General features: G+C 51.4%; 1 protein-coding gene across 2 annotated transcripts in view; it reads left to right on the forward strand.

The window, feature by feature from the left end:
• Positions 1–25857, forward strand: part of GRB10 (growth factor receptor bound protein 10) — a 215047-nt gene that overhangs the window by 186240 nt on the left and 2950 nt on the right. For both annotated transcript variants that reach the window (XM_052638568.1, XM_052638570.1), the window contains 5 exons: positions 10145–10222; positions 11847–11963; positions 12789–12855; positions 13061–13148; positions 25247–25340. In XM_052638568.1, coding sequence (XP_052494528.1) covers positions 10145–10222; positions 11847–11963; positions 12789–12855; positions 13061–13148; positions 25247–25340 — 444 coding nt within the window. The remainder of the gene's footprint in view (positions 1–10144; positions 10223–11846; positions 11964–12788; positions 12856–13060; positions 13149–25246; positions 25341–25857) is intronic.

Raw genomic sequence — 25857 nt, forward strand, 5'->3', positions numbered from 1 at the left:
CACTGTGTGTATGTGTCATCCCGAGGTCACTGTGTGGATCATCCCCCGGTCACTGTGTGTGTGTGTGTATGTGTGTGTGTGTGTGTGTGATCCTGCAGTCACTCACTGTCTGTCTCTGTATCTGTGTTTGTGTCCCCAAGGTCCCAGTGTGTCTGTATCATCCCCCGGTCACTGTGTGTGTGTGTGTGTGTGTGTGTGTGTGTGTGTGTGTGTGTGTGTTTCCCTGAGGTCCCTGTGTGTCTGTATCATCCCCTGGTCACTGTGTGTGTGTGTGTGTGTGTGTGTGTGTCTTCCCGAGGTCGCTGTGTGTATTATTCCCCCCGTCCCTGTGTGTGTGTGTGTGTGTGTGTGTGTGTGTGTGTCTCTCCCTGAGGTTCCTGTGTGTCTGTATCATCCCCCGGTCCCTGTGTGTGTGTGTATCATCCCCAGTCACTGTGTGTGCCTGTCAGCGGTCACTCTGTGTGTGTGTGTGTGTGTGTGTGTGTGTGTGTGTGTGTCTCTACCCGAGGTTCCTGTGTGTCTGTATCTTCCCCCGGTCCCTGTGTGTGTGTGTATCATCCCCAGTCACCGTGTGTGCATGTCAGCAGTCACTGTGTGTGTGCGTGTGTATCATCCCTAGTCACCATGTGTACGTGTCAGCGGTCACAGTGTGTGTGTGTCAGCAGTCACTGTGTGTGCGTGTGTGTGTGTGTGTGTGTGTATCATCCCCAGTCACCGTGTGTGCATTTCAGCGGTCACAGTGTGTGTGTGTCAGCAGTCACTGTGTGTGCATGTGTGTGTGTGTGTGTATCATCCCCAGTCTCCGTGTGTGCGTGTTGGTGGTCACTGTGTGTGTGTGCGTGTGTGTGTGTACATGTCAGCGGTCACAGTGTGTGTGTGTCAGCAGTCACTGTGTGTGCGTGTGTGTGTGTGTGTGTGTATCATCCCCAGTCTCCGTGTGTGCGTGTTGGTGGTCACTGTGTGTGCATGTGTGTGTGTGTGTGTGTATCATCCCCAGTCTCCGTGTGTGCGTGTTGGTGGTCACTGTGAGTGTGTGTGTGTGTGTGTGTGTGTGCGCACGTGCATGTGCACGTGTGTGTGTGTGTGTGTGTGTGCATGCGTCACTGGTCACTGAGTGAGACCCCGAGGTCACAGCATGTGGCAGTGCGCACCTCTCCACGGGTGATGCCTCTCACCCTCCACGCCCCGTCACTGGGCTCTGGGAGTCGACGGTCCTCGCACGTGTTTTCAGTCTCAGAAGCTCCTGCAGAGCCGTTACATCAGCGGAGCCGGAGCCAGTTCCCAACCTGATGCTGGTGGCACTTAGGGCGGGAGCAGGCTGTGCTGTGCTTCGCAGCACATTGAGCAGCCTGCCCTCATGTCTCCCATGAGATGCCAGCAGCACCCCAGCAGCTGAGACGGCCCCAAGTGTCCCCTGGGTGTGGGGAGGGTTGAGAACCACTGCCTTAGAGAAATGGGGAACCAAAGGTCGGGACCAAGGGTGGGCGCGCATAGGTCATCAGGAGCGTAATGGTTTCCCTGTTGCAGCATGGCACTCGGGAATTCCCAGAGTGCCAGGGCCTTGCAGGAGACATGGCGGATCGTCTGGCCCCTCACAGGGCCTCGAGGGAAACAGTGTCCCCCGACAGTCATTCTAAAGAAAATGTCTTGCTCGGACCATCTCGTGGGATTGCACCCCACAGTGATTTCACAGAAACGGCCCGGGTGACCTCACATGCCCTATAGAAGTGCAGGGCGGTGCACCGCCATGTAATATGGCACAGTGATCCTCTGCACACACACACCACGTGCTGGAAATTCCGTAGTATAGAAGGTCCTTGTGAGTTACAGGTTAGCTGATAAAACAGACTCGGCCCAAGTCGAGGGCTGGAAGGGACGCATGTTTGCTTAGCTGGGGCCGCCACATGCAACCAGTCTCTTGCAGAAGTCCCCAGCCGTCCCTGAGGCTTCCAGCTACTGTGAGACTCTGGGTGGCATCCCTTGGAGACAGACGGGGGAGGCTGAGCTCTGAGACTCCTGAGAGGTGCTGCAGGCTTCCTGGAGAGGCAGCCAGTGTTCTTCTGTCCCAGTACCTTCCTTTGTTTTATTTTTCATCACTGAGGAAACAGAGAACAGTTAAGATAGAAATGTTACTGTTCTGTAATAGAAGAGGAGGTGCTGTGCTGGTGTCAGACGTCTTACGTCACAGGCTGCTCCAACACTGTGCTGTGCTCAGTCACGTCTTCAGAACCCTACGGATAGTAGCCCACCAAGCTCCTCTGTGCATGGGATTCTCCAGGCAAGAGTGCTGGAGTGGGTTGACATTTCCTCCTCCAGGGATCTTCCCAACCCAGGGATTGAACCCTTGTCTCCTAGGTCTCCTGCATTGGCAGGCACGTTCTTTACCACTCACGCCACCTGGGAAGCCCCCTGATCCCTGACAGTCAGTTCAGTCACTCAGTCGTGTCCAGCTTTTTGTGACCCCATGGACAGTAGCACGCCAGGCCTCCCTGTCCATCACAACTCCCGGAGTTACTCAAACTCATGTCCGTTGAGTCAATGATGCCTGCCAACCATCTCATCCTCCGTCGTCTCCTCCTCCTGCCCTCAATCTTTTCCAGCATCAGGGTTTTTTCAAATGAGTCAGCTCCTCACATCAGGTGGCCAAAGTATTGGAGTTTCAGCTTCAGCATCAGTGCTTCCAATGAACCCCAGGACTGATCTCCTTTAGGATGGACTGGTTGGATCTCCTTGCCGTCCAAGGGACTCTCAAGAGTCTTCTCCAACACCACAGTTCAAAAGCACCAATTCTTCAGCACTCAGCTGTCTTTATAGTCCAGCTCTCACATCCATACATGACCACAGGAGAAAACCATAGCCTTGACTAGACGGAACTTTGTTGACAAAGTAATGTCTCTGCTTTTTAATATGCTGTCTAGGTTGGTCATAACTTTACTTTCAAGGAGTAAGCATCTTTTGTTTTCATGGCTGCAGTCACCATCTGCAGTGATTTTAGAGCCCAAAAAAATAAAGTCAGCCACTGTTTCCACTGTTTCCCCATCTATTTCCCATGAAGTGATGGGACTGGATGCCATGATCTTAGTTTTCTGATTGTTGAGCTTTAAGCCAACTTTTTCACTCTCCTCTATTACTTTCATCAAGAGGCTCTTTAGTTCTTCTTCATTTTCTGCCGTAAGGGTGGTATCATCTGCATATCTGAGGTTATTGATATTTCTCCCGACCATCTTGATTCCAGCTTGTGCTTCATCCAGCCCAGCGTTTCTCATGATGTACTCTGCATAGAAGTTAAATAAGCAGGGTGACAATATACAGCCTTGACGTACTCCTTTTCCTGTTTGGAACCAGTCTGTTGTTCCATGTCAAGCTCTAACTGTTGCTTCCTGACCTGAATACAGATTTCTCAAGAGGCAGGTTAGGTGGTCTGGTATTCCCATCTCTTTCAGAATTTTCTGCAGGTTGTTGTGATCCACACAGTCAAAGACGTTGGCATAGTCAATAAAGCAGAAGTACGTATTTTTCTGGAACTCTCTTGCTTTTTTGATGATCCAGAGGATGTTGGCAATTTGACCTCTGTTCCTCTGCCTTTTCTAAATCCAGCTTGAACATCAGGAAGTTCACAGTGCACGTATTGCTGAAGCCTGGCTTGGAGAATTTTGAGCATTACTTTGCTAGCATGTGAGATAAGTGCAATTGTGCGGTAGTTTGAGCATTCTTTGGCATTGCCTTTCTTTGGGATTGGAATGAAAACTGACTTTTTCCAGTCCTATGGCCACTGCTGAGTTTTCCAAATTTGCTGGCATATTGAGTGCAGCACTTTCACAGCACCATCTTTTAGGATTTGAAATAGCTCAACTGGAATTCCATCACCTCCACTAGCTTTGTTTGTAGTGATGCTTCTTAAGGCCCACTTGACTTCACATTCCAGGGTGTCTGGCTCTAGGTGAGTGATCACACCATCGTGATTATCTGGGTCATCAAGATCTTTTTTGTACAGTTCTTCTGTGTATTCTTGCCACCTCTTCTTAATATCTTCTGCTTCTGTTAGGTCCATACTGTTTCTGTCCTGACAAGCTGGTGTTAAAGCCAAGTGTCCCTCAATAGAGAGCTGGTTCCCTGAGTTAAGGGATTTTCAAGCAGAGAGCCCCCCTGCGGCTGGAGAAGGAACAGGCTTCTCTCAGGGTTCTGCGGTGGAGAATGTTCCAGGATGTACTATTAACAATTCAACAGCACAGTGCTGAAGGGTGTTGAGAGAGATCACTGCATTTGTGGGGTGAGGGGTGGAGGTGCGTGTTCACATTTGCTGGTGTGTAAACGTGAGGCGACAGGCAAACGTGGAGGCCGCTCACAGGAGCCTGGAGGCTGTGGGGCAGGCAGGGCAGATGTGCAGGGAGGCCGTCAAGGTTTCATGTTTGTGTGATTTCATTAATTTTTTTCTCTGCAAAAATATAACCTCTTTGGGCGAAAGCAAAAAGGAGATGCATTAGGAAGGGATACTGAGGCGTCCTGTTCCATGGGTAACAGGCAGTGACGTGGCCCTACTCTGACCCGGCCTCTCACATGAGCAGGGTGGGCATCTCTGTGCTGTCATAACCAGGCGCAGGGAGGGAGCGGCCGAGCTCGCAGCGGCCGTGATACCTGGCTGTTATTAGTGCCAGCGACTCATGTTCTGTGTGTGCTGGCACAGTGTGAACGTTCCAGAGCATCTGCTGTGGGCCACGCATCACCTCACACCTGGGACCTCACTGCTCACAGCAGCTCTGTGCGCACACGTACAACCATCCTCAGAGCACAGGTGACGGACTTGAAGCCCATGACTCACCACACATGGCTGCTGGCACAGGGCTGAGGCAGCAGCAGGACCCCAGCGTGCTGGCCCCAGAACTCCATCCCTGACCGGCACTCTCACTGCCTCCCTGAGAGTCTCCAGGAATCAGATCCATCCATTCCAGATGTGAGCCTGGCTCACGTGAGCCTGTTGTCCCAGCCACACTGCCCCGAGGGAACCACTGACTCCACCTCCCACAGCGCCATCCTGCAGGAAGGCAGGGCCTGGCCCGGGTACTGCAGCAAGGCACTGGTGGCTGGAGCCTTTCTCAAGTGGACAGCAGTGGCGTCATATCCTCCCATCTTGGCTGGCCACACCCTGGGGCTCCTGCCTCTACAGAGCAGACAGCATCAGCCTCTGGTGTGAAGGGTCCCTGACAGACATCCAGGTCTCCTCCCTGCCTGCCCTCAGCTCCATTCATCTTGCTCAGTGCGGGGAAGCATAACTGGAAGACAAGGTCCTCCTTGATGACCTCACCCTGCACCCCCACATTGCCTCGATAACAGGATGTGTTGTGCTCCGGAGACCTGCACCCTTCAAAAGTGCTGGGGAACCTTCTCAAACGCCTCCTGTTCCCCTGGCCCTGCGGCATCACCAGCTTCTTGGACTGTGAGCAGTGGTTCAGCCAGTGGTCAGTCTTGTCTTCTTCACAGGGAGACCTGTCCTCAGGCTGCAGGGACCTGACCTGGAGAGGCTCGAGGCTCCCTTCACTTTTCCTTGCTTCTGCTGTCATGTCCAGGGGCCATCCTGCCTGGCTCCCCCCAGATCCTCAGAGCTGGGATGACCTAGTGCTCGGAACATAAGAGATGCTCAGAAAGTATGCACTGAATGAAAGTGCAAACTGACCCAAATACCTGTCTGGCTTTTGGTGATGTTGCAACAGCAATTTGGATGCTATAAAAACCCCAGGGTGTTTTTGAGAGGAAAGCCTTCCTTTGAGTTAACTTAGGACCTTCCTGTTTCTCTTAAGTACCAACCCAGTTACACCTCCTTTAGAATATATATGTGTGTGCCTATATATATATATATAGCTCAAACCTCCTGGGGAGGAAACTGGCTAGTATCTGCTTTTGTTCCTGTACCTTCCTACTACAGTGTTTCCTAAGTGATTTCACAGACTCCAGGGGCTGTGAAGGGAGTGTGAAAACTGTGTTAGTTACCTACTATATCCTTCCTGTGGCCCTCCACCTTCTAGAAGCTTCTTAAGCTATTACAATTCTTCCCCAAGAGGGAGATCTTGCTTCATCAACACAAGATTCTGTAGGGCAGTGGTCCCTCACGCTTTTTGGCACCAGGGACCAGTTTTCTGGAAGATAATTTTTCCACGGACTGAGGCAGGGTGGGGTGGTTTCCAGATGATTCAAGCACATTGCATTTATTGTGTACTTTAGTTCCGTTATTATTGCATTATATGATGAAATCATTCTACAAGTTACCACAGTGCAGAATCAGTGGGAGCCCTGAGCTTGTTTCCTGAGCTCAGGCAGTAATGCAAGTGATGGGGAGTGGCTGTGAGTACAGATGATGCTTCACCCGCTCACCTGCTGCTGTGCAGCCCGGATCCTGACAGGCCATGAACCAGCATGTTTGTGACCCAAGGGTTGGGGACCCCTACTCTAGGGAATTCCCTGGTGGTCCAGTGATTAGGACTCAGCGCTTTCACTGCCAGGGCCCAGGTTCAATTCCTAGTGGGGGACTAAGATCCTGTAAGCCACCCAAGCAGGGCTAAAAAGTACATATAATTTTTTTTTAAGTCTGGAGTTCTTAAAGAAGCTTTAAAACAACAACAGCAAAACAAAGCAAAAAACCCCACAGGATTCTGTAATGAATTCCTTACCATGGAAAAGGCAGTTAAAGTGGATGTTGAGCACAAAGGCAGCCAAGGAGCCTCCTACCTGGCACAGGCATCTGGAGCAGAGGTTGCTCACAGCACCTGGAAGCAACACAAGAGCAGGGACTGAGGAGTTGTGTCGGGTAGAGGCAAAGTGTCCCAGCTCTGCTGATGGCACCGGTGGTTTGCTGCAAGCTCACCATATGCCACGCCCCTGCTTGGAGCTTAATATTACCCCATTTGATTATCATGAGAACCTGGGGGAAAATTCCGCCCTCACTCAGTGAGGAGAGAGTGCTCGGAGTGTGGCTGGCCAAGACTCCATGTCCCTAGGGGACTTTCTTGGGAAGCCCAGGTGGGACTTGGAGAATGGCTCAGGGGGGTTCCAGCCTCCCATCTGGTGGTGCCACCTGCCAGCACGCAGCCAAGCTCACTGCCTCTTTGGATCCCAGAAGTTCAGACCTATGGTTCCCGAAAGCCAGTCCTCTGACTGCTGAGAATTTGGGGAAACATCTTCTGTAGGGCCAGGCTTCCCTGGTGGCTCAGCGGTAAAGAATCTACCTGCCAATGCAGGAGACACAGGTTTGATCCTTGGTCCAGGAATATCCCCTGGAACAGGAAATGACAACCTACTCCAGCATTCTTGCCTGAAGAACCACATGGAAAGAGGAACCTGGTGGGCTCTAAGTTCATGGGGTCTCAGAATTGGACACAACTTAGTGACTAAACAACAACAACTTCTCTGGGGCACAGCAAAACAAAGCAAATGGGGACAGTGCACTCAGCTTTCCACAAAGCTGTTAATAGTAATAGCTGTGTTTACAGTAAAGCTTTATTCTTATCTGAGAGTGTGTAAACTTAGCTAATTTAAACTTTCTAAAACTCTGATTGTCTGATCTACTATTATATCAACAGTGTTTTATAAGATATTATTGATGTGGTGGTAGATCAGCAATTAATTTTGGCGTGTACGTATGTTGTCTTATTTGGAAAATTAGATGCTAGGGCTTAAGACAGTCACAGATTTTTTTTTTCCCAAAAAAAATCTGATTACTTCGTGAAACCTAAAATAATGAAACTCCCTGACGTAGACCTTCCCTTTTACCTTCTTTACTGCAAGAAGATCTCTCAAGTCCAGTGGTTCCCAAATTTTATTTTTATGTAGCAGAGCCCATTCCCCCATTTCAATTTTTGTTTAGAAACAGCCACCACTCACAGCATCTCTGAAGTGCATTTCCACCCTGAAACAGTTTGAAAGCCTGCCTGCCCCATCCCTTCCTGCCTCTTGCCCACCTACTGCACTGCATGGTGTGTGAGCAGCCCCCAGTTCACTCCTGTGTAAACTATAAACACAGATGTCTTTTCTACGTGAACAGATGGAAACAGGGGAATTAAAGTACATTAGAGTAGAAAGGAAGGAAGGAGGGTAAAACCCAGTCATTTTGAAAATGGGAACAGTTAGGACAGAGTTTGCATGTCTCCCTATGTTGTGCTTTTAAATCAAGATGAAATGGACATTCTTTGCAAAACAGAAAACCCTTAAAATTAACTGGAAAATCCAGAGGGAGAAATTGAACTCCCATTTAAAAAAAAATGAGTTCCTTTAAACTTTGAGAAATATTCAAGCTCTGTGTTGTGTAAACTGTATCAGAACCAGGAATAACACTGTATGCTGAGGTTTTGGTCACCTTCACACATCAGGGCCTGTGCTGTCCTTTTGGATACTAGTCAGATGTGGCCATAGAGATTGCATTTCGTTTTTCCCGAATCCACATTCTTCTCTGTGTGACCAGAACTCCACTCAGCAGCCATTTGAATATGAGCCTGCTGACGACAAAATCTCTCCATGTTTATTTTGACTTTGCTTTCATTATTGAGGGAACTTTTCACAGTTGATCAAGTCCTAGATTAGGGGTTATTTTATCCTGTGCTTCTCCCATCCCATTGTCTTCTGACTCTCATCATGCAGGTTAAAAAGTTAGCTGTCCTTCTTCTCATCGCTTCTTTGAAAATACCAAGTCTTTCTCTGGTTGCTTTTACATTTTCTCTGTTTCTGTTTTGCAGGATGTTCTTGGCTGGTTTTGTTTATTTGTTCCTTTTGTTCTGCTCTTATCCTGCACCTAGATTCTGTAGCTTGGTGTATTTTTATTTGTTTGGAAAATTCTTGGCCATCATCACAAACATACTGCCTTTTCATACTGTTCGTGGAGTTCTTGAGACAAGACTACTGATGTGGTTTGCCATTCCCTCCTCTGGTGGACCACGTTTTGTTAGAACTCTTCATTACGATCCATCTATCTTGGGTAGCCCTGCACAGCGTGGTTCTTAGCTTCCCTGAGTTACACAGGCCCCTTCTCCACAAGACTGTGATCCAAGGAGATCAAACAAGGTAATCCTAAAAGAAATCAACCCTGAATATTCATTGGAAGGACTGGTGCTGAAGCTCCAATTCTTTGGCCACCTGATGCAAAGAATCAACTCATTCGAAAAGACCATGATGCTGGGAAAGATTGAAGGCAAAAGGAGAAGTGGGTGGCAGAAGATGCAGTGGTTATATACCATCACCAATGGACATGAATTTGCACGAACTCCAGGAGATAGTGGAGGATGGGAGCCTGGGAGTCACTAAGTTGGACATGACTTAGTGACTGAACCACATCTCAAACATTTGTTTTGATCTGTTCTCTCTCCTCCTGTCTCACTGGGGTGTGACTATCTATGGTAGACATTTTCGTCATGTTCCAAATATGTTAGCTTCAGAAGTGAGTACTTACTGCTGGTCCTTGAGCTGGAAATGAGCTCCCATCCATGAAGAACAGTGAAGAGGAAGATGCAGCCCGCTGGATTCCTCTTTCCTCTTCCTTTTTTCTTTTCTGTGTGGTTTGAAGGTGTAACTGAGGAGTGCAGGTTGAAACGTCAGGAGTGTAGGAGGCTTTGCAGGACGCTCAGTGCTTATTGACTGAGGAAATAAAGCCCAAACTGCTGAGCTGGTTGGGCAGGGAGGCTGGTGGTTAAGAAGAGCGCTGGTTTGGAAGCAGGATTGTACATTCAGAACCTGAATCCTTACTTTACCATGACCTTGAGCAACTTGCTTCACTTGCTTGTGTTCTCTTGTTTGTGAAATGAGGATAAAGTACATATTTCATAAAATGGAGAGGATTAAATAAAAGAGCAGCATGAAGCACTCAGAGCTTTGCCCATAGCAGCATTTAGTAAGGCTAATTGTTCTTGCTAGTCATTATTATGTTGTTACTTCTTTGGCCACTTCCTGCCCACCCAGCACCCCCAGACAGATAGTGGTAACTGACTGTGGAGTGTTGGTGGCAGGCCCAGAGACAGGGCTCTGTTGGGTGTTTATTCTTAAGTTCACCCAATCGTCACCCATTATTCTATGAGTGTGGCTCTTGAGTGCCAAGGGTTTGCCCCGTGTGGGGCTTTAGGGCTCCGGATGCCCTGGTGACTGACTCTGGCCCTCCTTATCTCTTCAGTATGGGATGCTCCTTTACCAGAACTACAGGATCCCACAGCAGAGGAAAGCCATGCTGTCCTCCTTCTCGACTCCAGTGGTAAGTCAAGCTGCACCTCTGAAGCCACATTGCTCTTCAGCTGCTGCATCAGCACGGGCTGTGGGCATCTTTTCTCAGATGAGGCTGCCCGGAGAGCCGGAATATTCTACCAGCGTGCATGTCCCAGGAGATGGGCTTTGTCGTCTGCAGTGTGACTGCTGGGAGCAGATCCCTCTCTACCCTCTCCGCTTTCCCACATCTCCCTGCAGCATTGCTTTGGTGAATGGCTCCCACTGAGAGCTCTATTCCAGTGTTCAGAAATGTTGACAGCTCCCACGTCTACTGAGGAGCTGCCTTCATTCACCGCCTTCGCTTCTGTCCATTTCAGCCATGGGGCCCATGGTGCTGTTGACCATGATTCTTGAGTCCTTGTGAAAATTGAGATTGTAGTGAGTCTTCCTGTGATCTCAGGATGGACTTTATGTCCCAGAGGTGTAGAAACACTTCATCCTCCCCAAATATGATCTTAACACATTATTGACTGGGTGATGTATCAACACATCTTTTGTTATCCAAATGTTTATTGGCCAGGAGTGTCAATACATTTTTAGAAAGTGATCAAATTAACATCACTGTGCGAAGTTGTTAGATCTTAAAATTGATCAAAGGTTCATGATACAGTTTATGATTATTGTTATCACTCGTGTTTTGCTCCATTAGGTTTTTGTAGCACCTTGTGTATATTATAAATGTGAAATTTTCAAAAATGACGCATCGAGAAATTTTGAGTGAAAAATTTTTCGGTGAATTTTATGCAGATATTTTCTCTGAGTGTCTGAATGACATATATGTTAGTGTCTCAGAAGACGACAGTTCTTCAGAATATAGTTCTGATTCAGACTGTGAATATCAGACCAACAAAAAGACAGAAAACCTTAGTGATTGATTCTGATGCAGAAAGTGAAAATGAAACTCATGGTGCTGGAGAAAATTTTACAGGGGTAACTGTTGAATGTGACAACCTGCAAAATGTTAGTGAAATAACAGAATTAATGTTTTGGCCAGCCAAAATAAAAATCATCACCAACCACAGGTGTTAGTTTCTGCAGAAATCCCCCAGTTGATAATGAGTTAACAATCTCTCGATGTCCATTCCTCAGAGATGTCAAAGTACCCACAGAAGTGGTGCCCGTGTTTCTGTGAACTAACTTACCTGAGAAGGGATTTGGCTGCTGGTGAGGGCTTGCTCGCCTTTGACGTTAGCATTTCTTGGATGAGTTTTTGTAGGGTTTTTTGTAATGGAGGAGAAAGAATGACTTTATTACTTTGCCAGGCAAAGGGGGACCACAGCAGGCTAGGTCCTCAAGAACTGTGCTGTCCTTTTAATTCACATTAGAGACCCTGTGGATGACGCCACGGGTGGACACCAGTGGCCTCACCAGCAGCTTCCAAATATCTTCAGAGAATTGGAAGGTTTCTTTCCTCTTCTTGAGAAAAACCAAAGCCATTTTTCATTCAAGGGCCCTTCAGACACTGAGTGTTCTGTCCGATTCTTGGCGGGGTGTCCTTGCCCGTCCCTTTGCTGCCCCTCCCTGGGTCTGCACAGCTCTCCCACGCCGCGGTTCCCACCTGCTGCTCCACTTGCTTCCCTGCGTCTCAAGAATCCATGGCCTCTCCTTTGCAGCGCAGCGTCTCTGAGAACTCCCTTGTGGCAATGGATTTCTCTGGGCAAACGGGAAGAGTAATCGAGAATCCAGCTGAGGCCCAGAGCGCAGCCCTGGAAGAAGGCCACGCCTGGAGGGTAAGACTGTGGCCCGGTCCCACCCCTGGTCTGCCCCAGAGAAATGGCCCTGTGCTGGCGGCAGGGATGCGGTACGAGGGAGGAGGGGTGGCTGTGAGTTCTCGCCTGCAGGAGGCTGTGGCTTGCCTGGGCTCCTCCACGCCCCCGGCACCTGGCCACCCCCACGGGCCGTCCCTGGGCTCCCATGGAAGGAGGGGCAGGAGCAGAGCCCTGAGGCCCCGTGGCCCGCAGCCCTATCCCTGCTGATGTGTCCTCAGGGCCTCTGGGGAGAGCGCTGGGCCAGGCGTTCCCATCGTGGCTCAACCGCTGACCAACCTCCCACCCTTGAACAGTCTCTTTACTCTGAGACTCAAGTTCCTAATCTCCAGATGCAAGAATTTTGCTCAACTTCCAAGCTTTTCTGAGCTTTCAAGGCAACTGGCTCAGAAAGCCTCCCCGTGCTTCAGCTCCACAGTGTTTGGAAAAGGAGAATGTGCCCAAAGCCACAGGCCTGAGTCCCCTGTGGGAGCTCATGGTTTTCTCCTAAGGTGTGTCGGGCACTGTACTGCGTGTCTTCAGTGTGACGGACGCAGCCCGGCTTCAGTACTGGGATCGTTAGCAATATGCTGGGGTGGGATGCTTCTGGTTTTGCTTTTAACAACTGCGACCCATAGCTGCCCTCCTGCTCACACGGGAGGGGTCCTTGTGACCACATGGGACTGGGCGGCTGTCGTCCCGCCATCAAGGGCCTTTCACCCGGCCAGCTTCCTGCCGCGGTGTGTCCCAGGTGGCGCGGTGATTGTGTTCGCGGCTCACTTGGCGCTGACGCGGGGATTTCTTTTGCAGAAACGAAGCACGCGGATGAATATCCTAGGTAGCCAAAGCCCCCTCCACCCTTCCGCCCTCAGTACAGGTAAACACAGCATGTTGGCTTGATATTGTTGTACATAAATAACATAAAAGCGCCCCCAGCCCTCCCCAAGCCTCACGGCGGGCCTGGAGTGCAGCGCACGCAAGCTGGGACCGCAGGAGTCGGGGCCCCGTGTGGCCCGAGCGTGCTTAGCAAGGCGGCTGCCGTGCACGGAGCCCGGCCTACCCTCCTTCTCTGGTCCCCACAGTGATTCACAGGACGCAGCACTGGTTTCACGGCAGGATCTCCAGGGAGGAGTCGCACCGGATCATTAAACAGCAAGGGCTCGTGGATGGGTAAGGGACGCGTCCCGGGCGGGAGTCTGCTGGGCTCAGCTCCTCCGAGCATCTTCCCGTGTGTCTGTGTGTGTGTGTGTGGTGGGGGAAGGGGTGGGGGGGGGGGGGGCGCAGAGGGGGCGGGGGAAGGGGTGGGGGGGCGCAGAGGGGGCGGGGGAAGGGGTGGGGGGGCGCAGAGGGGGCGAGGGTGGTGCAATAACCTCGTTTTAAGTTGGAGCAGTGTGCTCAGGAGTATGAAGGTGGTGCAGGATTTGCATGGCTAGGAAGTGGACAGAATGGCAGTCCATTTGTCCAGACCCCATAATCCTCCTCCACCTATTTGATGCGGTTGGAACAGCCAAAGAACACACTCTAATTAATAAGGCAGTAGGCGAATGGCAAGGTGGCTTTTTGCCTATACCTTTTACTTTATGCATTGTATCTTTGACTTTTGCCCCAACTACCCCAAACCTCAGTGGCTTAAAGCAGCAAAGCTGTATCCCCTGTTCACAGTTGGTGCAGGTTGGGTGGCTAGTCGCACTGGGGCCTGAAGAGCTGGGGCCAGGATGGCTGCACTTACGTGTCCAGTGGCCAGTGCTGCTGTGGATGGGTGATGAGGCTGCTGGGTGCAGGCCTCTCGCATGCTAGCCTGCCTGGGTCCGTGCACTTCACAGCCATCATGGGGGCTCTGGGGGTAAGAGGTCAAACCCCAGTGCACAAGCACTTCTTAAGCTGACACCTGTTTGGACAAGGCAAGCCACATGGCCAGGCTCAGCATCATGGGAATGCGAGGGATCTGCCTAGAGTGCCGCTACAGCTGTGTGAGGGCCCAGAGGAGTGGTCCCTGCGGAGCTCAGCCAGAGTTCTGTCTCCAGGCCCCAGAAAAGAAGCCCTGAGGAGCTGGTTGGATGCTTTGGTCCGTCCTTGTCAGAGCTGCTTCTCACTGGGTCTACTCAAAAAACAGATTCTTAGAAGCTGCTCAACTCAAAACACTCCTTTTGTTGTTTAAATACTTCATCTTTAAAACGTTTTATTATGAACGTCTGAGAATTCACCTGAGAGCGGAGAGTGTAACAAACCATGTCCGCCTCTTGCACAGCTTTAGAACTTGCTCACCTGAGCCTGTCTCTTCCCCTTCCTACATTTTTATCATTATGTTTTCTCCTTCTTCCTTCTTCTTCTGGAGTCTTTTAAAGGAAATCCCAGACACTCAGAATTTCTACCAGTAGCTGTTGCAGCGAGTGTCTCTGTGTCTTTCGACACAGCCACAATATCATCTTTGCACTTGAGATAAACAGGAATTTCCTATGTCCTCAGAAGTGCCACTGTGGTCCTGCACCAAGTCCTTTAATGGACTTGGTCTAAATGGGGAGCCATCCGTGGCATCTGGTTGCTGCGTCTCCAAGTGTCCCTAAGTAGAATAGGCCTCCCGCCACTGCATTTTCTTTCCTTTCTTTTTTCCATGTCTTCCCATTATTGAAGAAGGAGGTCGTTGGCTAACTGTGTGCTTGTGGTTTCTTTGACTGTGTTCCTCTGTCTCCCTGGCTTCCTGTGCAGTGTGGGCAGAGCTGCGGTCACTGTGTGTCTGCACTCCTCGCCCCAGTTGTCCTGTTTCCTGATCCTGGGCTGGGCAGGGGTCTGTATTGTCAGCCTGGCCCCCAACCCCCACCCCCACCCAGCTCCCAGCTCCTAGCTCCCAGGGTCATTGTTTTATTAGAGGTTACAAAATCGCTGTTTTCTAATTCTGTTATTCCTTCATTGTCCCTTCCTTGAAACCCTTTCCCCTGTCACATATTTGTATTTCTGGGAGAGGTAACTGAGTGCTTGATTTTTTAAAAAAATATGTCTATTTATTTATTTTGGCTGTGTGGGGGGCTCTTGTTGCTAGGGTGGGCTTTCTCTAATGGCGAGCAGGGGCTGTCCTCCAGTTGTGGTGTGCAGGCTCCTCCTCGCGGCGGCTTCTCTTGTTGGAGCACAGGCTCTAGGGCGCGGGGCTCGGGAGCTGCGGCTCCAGGCTCAGGGCACAGGCTCTAGGGCGCGGGGCTCGGGAGCTGCGGCTCCGGGCTCTGGGGCACAGGCTCTAGGGCGCGGGGCTCGGGAGCTGCAGCTCCGGGTCTGGGGCACAGACTCTAGGGCGTGGGGCTCAGGCGGGAGCTGCGGCTCCAGGCTCGGGGCACAGGCTCCAGGGCGCGGGGCTCAGGCGGGAGCTGCGGCTCTGGGTCTGGGGCGCAGGGCTCGGGAGCTGCGGCTCCGGGTCTGGGGCACAGGCTCTAGGGCGCGGGGCTCAGGCGGGAGCTGCGGCTCTGGGTCTGGGGCGCAGGCTCTAGGGCGCAGGGCTCGGGAGCTGCGGCTCCGGGCTCGGGGCACAGGCTCTGGGGCGCAGGGCTCGGGAGCTGCGGCTCCGGGCTCTGGGGCACAGGCTCTGGGGCGCGGGGCTCGGGAGCTGCGGCTCCGGGTCTGGGGCACAGGCTCCAGGGCGCGGGGCTCAGGCGGGAGCTGCGGCTCTGGGTCTGGGGCGCAGGCTCTAGGGCGTGGGGCTCGGGAGCTGCGGCTCCAGGCTCGGGGCACAGGCTCTAGGGCGCGGGGCTCGGGAGCTGCGGCTCCGGGCTCGGGGCACAGGCTCCAGGGCGCGGGGCTCAGGCGGGAGCTGCGGCTCTGGGTCTGGGGCGCAGGCTCTAGGGCGTGGGGCTCGGGAGCTGCGGCTCCAGGCTCAGGGCACAGGCTCTAGGGCGCGGGGCTCGGGAGCTGCGGCTCCAGGCTCGGGGCACAGGCTCCAGGGCGCGGGGCTCGGGAGCTGCGGCTCCGGGTCTGGGGCTCAGGCTCCAGGGCACGGGGCTCAGGCGGGAGCTGCGGCTCTGGGTCTGGGGCGCAGGGCTCGGGAGCTGCGGCTCCGGGTCTGGGGCACAGGCTCTAGGGCGCGGGGCTCAGGCGGGAGCTGCGGCTCTGGGTCTGGGGCGCAGGCTCTAGGGCGCAGGGCTCGGGAGCTGCGGCTCCGGGCTCGGGGCACAGGCTCTGGGGTGCGGGGCTCGGGAGCTGCGGCTCCGGGCTCTGGGGCACAGGCTCTGGGGCGCGGAGCTCGGGAGCTGCGGCTCCGGGTCTGGGGCACAGGCTCCAGGGCGCGGGGCTCAGGCGGGAGCTGCGGCTCTGGGTCTGGGGCGCAGGCTCTAGGGCGTGGGGCTCGGGAGCTGCGGCTCCAGGCTCGGGGCACAGGCTCTAGGGCGCGGGGCTCGGGAGCTGCGGCTCCGGGCTCGGGGCACAGGCTCCAGGGCGCGGGGCTTAGGCGGGAGCTGCGGCTCCGGGCTCGGGGCACAGGCTCTAGGGCGCGGGGCTCAGGCGGGAGCTGCGGCTCCAGGCTCGGGGCACAGGCTCCAGGGCGCGGGGCTCAGGCGGGAGCTGCGGCTCTGGGTCTGGGGCGCAGGCTCTAGGGCGCGGGGCTCGGGACCTGCGGCTCCGGGCCCGGGGCGCAGCTCAACAGTCGTGGCGCACGGGCTTGGTTGCTCTGCAGCGTGTGGGACCTTCCCAGACCAGGGAGTGAATCCATGCCCCCTGCTTTGCAAGGCGGACCTTCAGCTACTGGACCACGAAGGAAGCCCGAAGTGCTTGATTTTTCCCTTTCATTTGTCAATTTCTCTTTTTCTTTTGGGAGGTATGTAATTGCTTTAGAGTATTGTGTTAGTTTCTGCTCTATAACGATGTGAATAAGCTGTTTGTATCAATACATCCCTACCCTCTTGGATTTCCTCCCATCCCCACCCCACCCCTCTACATCATCACAGAGCAGTGTCAGTTTCCAGGATCGTCATTTGTTATCCTGCCGTCTTCCGAGGCTGACAAATGAGGTGTTGTGTTTTGTATTTTAACTCTGGTGATGAGCTTGATGCTGTGCATTCGACTTCTTTCAATCCAAGCTTAATGTTCTTGATTTTCTGGATGCTTTCTTTTCGGCTCGTGGGGTGTGCCTCTCTTAAGTTGGTTCCTGAGTTCTTTTGACTCAGAACTAATAAGGTTTGTTTTCTAGCTGTGACACATTCTCTTTGATGCCCTAACTTTTGGGAATGGAAAACAGTGTCTAGAAACCAAATTGGTAGGTCTTTTCCATGGACAGAGCTAGGACATACGCTTTTTAAACTGAAAAAGATTACAGGCTCACATTGATTTTCTTGTTCACTTGGTCGTGTCTGACTCTTTCTGACCCCATGGACCGCAGCACACTAAGCCTTGCTGCCCCTCACCATCTCCTGGAGCTTGTTCAAACTCATGTCCATTGAATTGCTCATGCCATCCAACCATCTCGCCCTCTGTTGTCCCCTTCTCCTCATGCCTTCAATCTTTCCCAGCATCAGGGTCTTTTCTAAGGAGTCAGCTCTTTGCATCAGGTGGCCAAAGTATTGGAGTTTCAGCATCAGTCCTTCCAATGAATGTTCAGAATTGATTTCCTTTAGGATGGACTGATTTGATCTCCTTGCAGTCCAAGGGACTCTCAAGAGTCTTCTCCAGCATCACAGTTCAAAAGCATCAATTCTTCGGTGCTCACTTTATGGTCACATCCATACATGACCACTGGAAAATCTATAGCTTTGACTACTCGGACCTTTATCAGCAAAGAAATGTCTCTGCTTTTTAGTATGCCGTCTAGGTTGGTCATAGCTTTTCTTCCAAGGAGCAAGTGTGTTTTAATTTCATGGCTGCAGTCACCATCTGCAGTGATTTTGGAGCCCAGGAAAATAAAGTCAGCCACTGTGTCCACTGTTTCCCCATCTATTTGCCATGAAGTGATGAGACTGGATGCCATGATCTTATTTTTTTGAATGTTGTGTTTTAAGCCAACTTTTTACTCTCCTTTTTCACTTTCATCAAGAGGCTCTTTAGGTCCTCTTCACTTTCTGCCGCAAGGGTGGTGTCATCTGCGTATCTGAGGTTATTGATATTTCTCCCAGCAATCTTGATTCCAGCTTGTGCTTCATCCAGCCTGGTATTTCACATGATGTACTCTGCATATAAGTTAAAAAAGCAGGGTGACAATATACAGCCTTGACGTCCTCCTTTCCCAGTTTGGAACCAGTCCATTATTCCATGTCTGGTTCTAACTGTTGCTTCTTGACCTACATACAGGTTTCTCAGGAGGTAGGTAAGGTGGTCTGGCATTCCCTTCTCTTGAAGAATTTTCCACAATTTGTTGTGATCCACATGTCAAAGGCTTTAGCATAAGTCAATGAAACGGAAGTAGATGTTTTTCTGGAATTCTCTTTTTCAGTTTAAAAAGCCCATGTCCTGGCTTTTTAACATAGGCTTTTTAAACTGAAAAATAGATTACAGGTCCACATTGATATCCCAGTTCAAATGGAAAGCTACAGGATTTGTACATCTTAGACTTTATTGTATCTCTCTTTTCTTCCTCTGAAAAAGCTAATGTTGTCAGTTACTTGCTTTACCTCACTCTGCATTTGTGAGCTGTATCCCAGATCACATCATAAAAATATTCATAATATTACTTCAGTAAAATTCACACTTCTTTATAGCCCTTTTGTCGTTAAGGAACATTCCAGGCAGGATCATGTTAAAATACCAGCCTTAAGGTAATTCTTCTCTGTGGTTCCACCACCAAACTGCCATGTTTCAAGTTTCTTCCTCATTTTTGATTATTAGTTAAATGGATCTGATTTATTTTCTCTTCCATTTAATGCTGTTTGAAACATTGCCTTGATTCCAAGGTCAAAAATCTAAAAGAAGGCACTTTGCCTGGTGACTTGACTCTCCTCCCTAACTCCATGGTTGGTAAACATTTTCAGCAGTGTTTCTTTATCCTTCCGTTGTTCCCTTTTTCAAATATAAGCAAAACACGTTGGTGTTTGTAAGCTGCCTCTCCTTGACCGGGATATGTGCCGTCCGTGGGGGAGCAAGCCTGGGCTTAGCTGCCTCCTGAGGAGGCTGGGGAGGAGGGCCGCCTCCTGTCCCCTGCTGTGTTCGCTTTTGCGCCTCGTCCCAGCTTCATTGTTTTCCAGGCCTCTATGGTGACGCACTGCCCCATCTTCCTGTTTCTGCTGCTGAGTTCGTGGACGTGGGAGTGTTGAGCAGACAGTGAATGCTGAGAGACGCCCGGCGCTCCTCCCCGGGGTTGTCTGAGAGCCGCCTGGGGTTCCCTTACCCGGGAGGCCGCGTCTCTTGCTGTGTGTGTAAGGACCAGTTCCATTTCTACTCCTTTTTGCGATGCTGAACTGTTGATACATCTTTTGCCCGATTTTTCTCTATCCATTTTTTACAAACATTTTTTTCCAGGTGGTTCTTTGTGTTTTTGACTTAGCTGAGGTGGGTTTTGTTTTGATTTTTGGTTTGGTTATACAGCTTTTCTAAATATGGTCACAGTTATCTTTTCTGTCCTTCAGCCTGTATCTTTCTAGATTTTTTAGTCCTAGTCATACAGGTTTTCTCCACTCCTCAATCATAAAGGAGTTTGTTCATACCCTAGAGGAGTTTATCCTCTAGAACTTGTATTATTGATTACACTTCCTTCCTTTTTTTTGTGATTATTTCTTCCATTTCTGTTCATTCCATTTTGTTTGCATGTTTAGATCCCAAGTGCATTCGGAATTTATTTGTCCTAGTTCTCTCTGTAAAGATGGATCTGATTTTTTTTCCGGTATGGGTATACTGCTGTTCCAGACAGCTTTTCTGAAATGTCACTTGATCGTAGAACAGTCCTTTTACAGCCTTAGAAGTGACCCATCCTGACTACAGACTCAATTCTTCTCCTCTGAACTTTCTGCCTAAGAGAGAAAAGCCTACCCTCCTCTCTTAGTTATTTTTTTTGCATGTAGGTGTGTGTGTTTTCCAGGGGCTTCAGGGCTAGGATGCTTACTTGTTGCAGCTCTAAACCCCAACCAAACTAAGCCCCCAAATGTTCTCATGGGGCCCCATTTACCGTATCATGTGTGGGGTTCATCTTCCGAAGTAAAATGGATTTGCTTGCTGGGTGACATCTTACAGTAACCAAAGCCAGGTTCGGCCACTCGTCACTCATAAACCAGTAATTCAAGAGACAAGTGTGAGTAGAAAGGAAAGGTTCCTTAATCAGAAAAGCGAGCAATCTGGGGAGGAGGTGAACTCCTGTCCTGAGACCGACTCTGAAGATTCTGCTAAGCAATGACAGTTTTTAAAGGGGTCCAGGGCATCGGGGCCGGGGTTGGCAGGGGGTTGGGGGGGGCGGGGCGGTGAGGGTCTCGGCGCATCATGAAGGCAGGAGGTTAAATTCGTACTGTTCTCCACTGAGTGCAGACTGGATGACTCAAGATGTTATCTTGCCCACATGGGCTGCCTGCAGGATCACTTAGGGAGGCTGTTATGGGTATAAAGGTAGCTATTCTTAAACTGCTTAATTCTTCTTTTTATTTTTACTTCTTTTTATTGTATTTAGGAAAAGAATCAGCATGTTAGACAAGGCATAACTCGTTCAGGAGAGAATAGGTCAGGAGTTGATTTCAACTGCCTAGTGATTCATCCCTGTGATTAGGTTCTTTTAAGGTTAAGGGGGACAGAAATGGGCAGACAGGAAAGAGCCGCTCTCAGCACTGCCAGAGAAGTGACGGCTCCACGGGAGGCATCACTGGGTACCGTGCATCCTTCCCGGGCCCAGGGCAGTCACGGTGGCACCCACGTCCCTGAGAGGCTGACAGGCCAGCCCACTTTGCGTTAAAAGGAGCGGCCCTGGGGTGGGGAGGGTCAGCATGCTGGGCCCACGGCACTGTGTGTCAGCTCATTTTTTGTTTAAACCCCATTTGTCTTGCAATTCAACTTTTCCTGGAGCCGAGCCCCAGTTTGCAAGGTTCGCTCTGTCCAGCCTTGGTGAGGAGTGCGGACATCTTTCAGCATCCCCCCCCTCCCCCCACTTGCCTTGTTCCTCTCTATCCTTCCCCGGGTCTGAGTTGTATCGAAGGTTATGTGTTAGATCCTTCAATCCGAGCCTCCAACTGCTGGCGCTCTAGCAAAAACAGAAGGCAGGATACGGGGACCCGTTCAGGTGTCATCACAGTGATGTACATTGTCCACGCCTGTGTTTAGAGAGGAAATGTGCTTGGAAAATGAGGAAAATTAAATAATCAACACCAAATCATTATGAATCCCTGCAGAGGTAATGGAGGAAGCCAATTTAGAGTCTGACAGCAAACAACCCTGAAAGGCAGGCCAGGATGACAGCTGTTATAAAACACTGCTGCCAAGACCTTTAGCCTCAATCACAGATGAAGTAGGGGGTGGAAAGAGATAGCAGAGCCTGCAATCTACCCGGGGGGCCTCTGAAGCCACCTGGATGCAAGCGCCACCCCACCCCCGCCCCCACAGGTGACCTTTGTGCGCACGCAAGCCTGAGCCTGTACACATACGTGCGTGTGCATTTGCACTCACAGCCCCTGCCCTGCGGAGCCCAGCACTGCCTGGCTGCCTCCTTCCTCCCCCTCTTGCCGCCCGCAGCCCATGCCAGAGCCCAGGATGGAAGGAGCTTTCCCAGGGGCCAGTCCTGCTCTGCAGGCCCCTCTGCGGCTCAGCCCAGGGCTCTTGTTGGGACTTGCAGCGTGTAAGGCCCTGTACTGCCCCCGCCTGCCCCCACCCTGTTCATGCTGGGGTCCAGCTCCCCTCCCCCCTTGCCACCTACAGCCCCGGCCTCTGTGCCTTTTGTGAGCTGGCCCCTCTGTCTACGCTCCAGGCCCCTCCACTGTGCAGAAGGCCATGACTTGGCCTCTCTATGGCTGTCCCCCCACAGGCAGAGTGGAGTGCTGTTGCAGGGCTAACACGGCACCCTCAGCAGAGTGTAGGGTCCTCGCCAGCCGTGGAGGAGCCCCTGCACACTCGCTCCGGCTGTGCCGAGGCTCCCCCATGGTTGCTGCTGGCTGTGTGACCTCAGGGAATTTGCCTCACTTCTCTGGGCCCCCTGGCCTTGCTGTAAAATGAGGACAGTGGCAGGGTCGCCGTGAGTCCTGAGCGAGGCAGTGTGTGCAGGGCCTGGGCCGCACGCCTGAGTTGTGCTGTCCCTCTGATCTCCGTCAGCCCCGGGCGAGAGCAGCCCTTTGCTCATCCCTGAATAGATGCAGAGCCCCCTGACTTGAGTCCTGACGGCGGCAAGGACGCCCTGCTTGCCAGCACCTTCGCTCCGTGTTCCATGCTGAGTCCCAAGCGGAGACATCTCTGGGTGTGTCAGCCCCCAGCCTGTCTCTGCAGCGCTCCACCCCAACAGAAATCCCTGCGCCTGCAGTTCGCTGATGGCAGTCACCACTGCCTCCGGTGTGCACACCGTCTACACACAGCTCCCAGCACTCGCACGGTCCTGCAGGAGAGGCCGGGGAAGGTGGCAGATCGCGATCCGACGCTCCCAAGTGTGAGATCCAGGAATCTTGCTGACTCCTGGCCCTACCCCCTGCCTCCAGGTCAGAGGTCATTTCAGGTAGACAACCAACAGGCTCAGGCCGTTGGGAGAGCCTCAGGATCTCCTGGTCACACCCCGAACTGGGCAGCAGATGGACAGCATCTGTACCTGCCTTGCTCCGTGGTGCTCGGAAGGAACAGCCGGGGCTCACTGAGGGCTCGGCTGAGACTGCCCAGCCCCAGCTTCTCCTCCAGGAAGGTCGAGTCCTTGAGCTTCTGCCAGTGAAGCACTTGGAGAAGAGAACACACCCCGGCTCTGCCAGCCCCGAGCGCGTCACACACACATCTGCTTCATGGCCACGCCTCTCCTGTCCTCCCAGCCCTGCGGGGCAGTGCCATCCTGGCTGGCATCTCCAAAGTGTATCCTGCAGAACACGCGTCCTACAAAACGCCGTCAAAGAGGGGCTGGTATATAATAAAAGATGCTGTGAAGAGTCAGGTAATAGGAAACCTCCTGCGTGGGCCCTAAGGGAGTCATGCTGAAGATCTACATTCTGAAGGCTCTGAGATGTCTCGTGGTGAAATAAAACTTTTCCACCTTTTTAACGGGAGTTCCCAGGCTTCTTGAACTGCCTTCCATCTGAATTTACAATCTAGACACTGATGGTTTATCTGATTGTCACAGTTTGGTGTCTAATGCCTTTAAAATATGTTTCCTGTCAGGCCATTTCTTCTTTGTCACTGGAATTAGGGCCTTTTCCTTTCTAAAGAATAACTCTGTCTTAACATCTGATTCCAGACATGTTCACGTAAAAGTGATGATTTACCGTTCTTCACGCTATCCTAATTTTTAGTTGAAGTGCCATTCATTTATAGTATTGTGCTAGTTTCCAGAGTATAGTGTAGTGATTCAGTATTCTTCCAGGTTTTTCTCCATCACCGGTTACTACAAGACAGTGGGTATCATCTTTATGCCGCACAGTACATGCTTGTCGCTTGTTGATTGTATACACAGTGGTTTGGATCTGTTGATCCCATGCCGCTGATTCGTCCCTCCCCGCCTCCCTCTCCCCTTTGGTAACCACGAGCTTGTTCTCTGCACCTGTGAGTCTGTTCCTGTTTTGCTTATGTGTCCGTTTGTGTTATTTTTTAGGTTGCCCATACAAGTGCTATCATCCAGGACTTGCCTCTCTCTGTCTGGTGTATTTCACTGGGCGTGCTGTCCCCAGGCCCGTCCATGTTGCTGCAGATGGCAGGACTTCACTCTCGCTGTGGCTGCGTGACATTCCCTTGTGTGTATCCAGTCATCTGTTGACGGGCACGTGGCCTGCCCCCGGGTCTTGGCTGCCGTAAATAGTGCTGCTGTGCACATTGACGCTCATGTATCTTTCACGTTGGTGTTTTCCGTTTTTCCATCTGTGTATATCCAGTAGTAGAATTGCAGGATCCCATGGAAGTTTTCATTTTTAAGGAACCTCCATAGTATTCTCTGTGGTAGCTGCACCAGTTTACATCCCCACCAGCAGTGCTCCCTGCTCTCCACATCCTGGCCGTCGCCTGTTAACTGCAGACTTCCTGATGTGATTTCAAGACTGCATGACTCACGTTAGACTCCTGCATAGGTGTCACCAGGCGCCCTGAGTCAGGAATGTTGTCGCACCTTTTGTCATGTTATCGCTCTCATTTTTGTATCTGAGCCATTTAGGAGTGAGTGGTAATTATTTCCATGTAAAATTTCTAAAAACGTGGGCTTCTCTTAGGCAACCACAGGCTCGTTGTAAACATTAGGAAATTAACACGCACGCGATTCTGTCCCCGGCCATGCCACTTTCCCAGATTTTACCAGGGATCCGACTTGCATCCTTGCTGCCAAGGAAAAGAACTTTTGGCCCCAGCACCACCCTGGGCCGCAGACGCCGTGTGTTCCTTTGTGTCTCGACACTTGCAGGAGCCGTGAGGGCAGAAGTACCAGGTGCAGGCTCATCTCCTCACTCCCAGGGGGTGATGCTGAGTCAGCTTCGGTGCATCCTGTCGGGAGGTGCTGGGGTGCATTCCTGTTGGTGGTCACTTGAATACCTAAAGGTGGTGTCCGCCAGGTTTCTCTGTCGGAAGGTTACTGTTGGTCCCTTTGCCGTGAATGTTAGTGGGTAGATCTTTGAGACCATGGAGACACTGTCATTCTCATCAAGCTTTGATGCCGGCTTCAGCATCCTGTGAATATCTGCTTAATCAATAGTGATATCTGGTCATTGCCAGATGGTGGTTTTCTAATCCGTCTTCTTTCTCTGTTTGTGTAGCTGGCCTTCTGCTCTTAGGAAGAGCTTTTTTTTCCTCCTCTGTATTTTATTTGTTCATTTATTTATCACACCAGTGTGGACTCAGGATTCTTGTTTTGTGCTATAGGTCATAATCAGTCACCGGTGTTATTCACATAGATGCCCGGGTATGGCCACACTGCCTCCTAAGTTAGCTTTCTTTGAGTATCTCCTTACTTTCTGGCACAAAGTGTACCCGCTTCACCCTGGACCTTTCCTGCCTCAGCCCTAGAGGCAGCCGTGTCCCCACGGAGCCATGTCCCCTGGTTCCTTTTGATGGGGAGTGACAGAGAGCACAGTCTGGGTGTGGAGGGTGGCCTTGCCCTGCAGCTCACGCAGCTCCCAAAGCTTCCTGAAACTTTGCCTCCTGAAGCCTGCCTGTTCACGTGCGCGTGCAGATAACATGCATACTCAGTCTGGAATTCATGGTCGATTGACTCTTTCCGTCCCCAGGCTCTTTCTCCTCCGTGACAGCCAAAGTAACCCAAAGGCGTTCGTCCTCACACTGTGTCATCATCAGAAAATCAAAAACTTCCAGATCTTACCTGTAAGTATTGACGTTTTCACACTCATGCTTACTCTTTTGTGTTCTGGTTTTGTTCCTCGTGCAGTTTTTGAACCAACCACACTAGAGAACAGTAGACACTGGACAGGTTCAAGCTCGCTAGTGAGATCTTTATAGGAGCTCCCTCTATGCATAGAATGTGCTGTTTGCATGGACACACAGGTTTCGTTAACTACATCCTCCTCCATGGGGTGGGCCGAGTGCTCACGTGGACACTCACAGGATAACTGATCAGCCTCCTCCATGGTGAGTGGTGTCTGCGTGGATGCTCAGGTCAACTGGTCAACCTCACCCTCCTCCATGGGGTGTGCTGAGTGCCTGGACACTCACAGGTTGACTAACCAACTTTGCCCTTATGAGCAAGGCGAACTGGGAGGAGCATGGGACCCTCCTCAGAAATAGGGGCGCAGTTGTGCCCTGTAGCCTTAGGTACTTGGCAGTGCCCCTTCCAACCTCCACACAAAAAACTCGCTGCGCGACCACCTGCCCTGTGTTCTAG

This window comes from Budorcas taxicolor, chromosome 4, assembly GCF_023091745.1.
Source record: "Budorcas taxicolor isolate Tak-1 chromosome 4, Takin1.1, whole genome shotgun sequence".
NCBI classification, from domain to species: Eukaryota; Metazoa; Chordata; class Mammalia; order Artiodactyla; family Bovidae; genus Budorcas; species Budorcas taxicolor.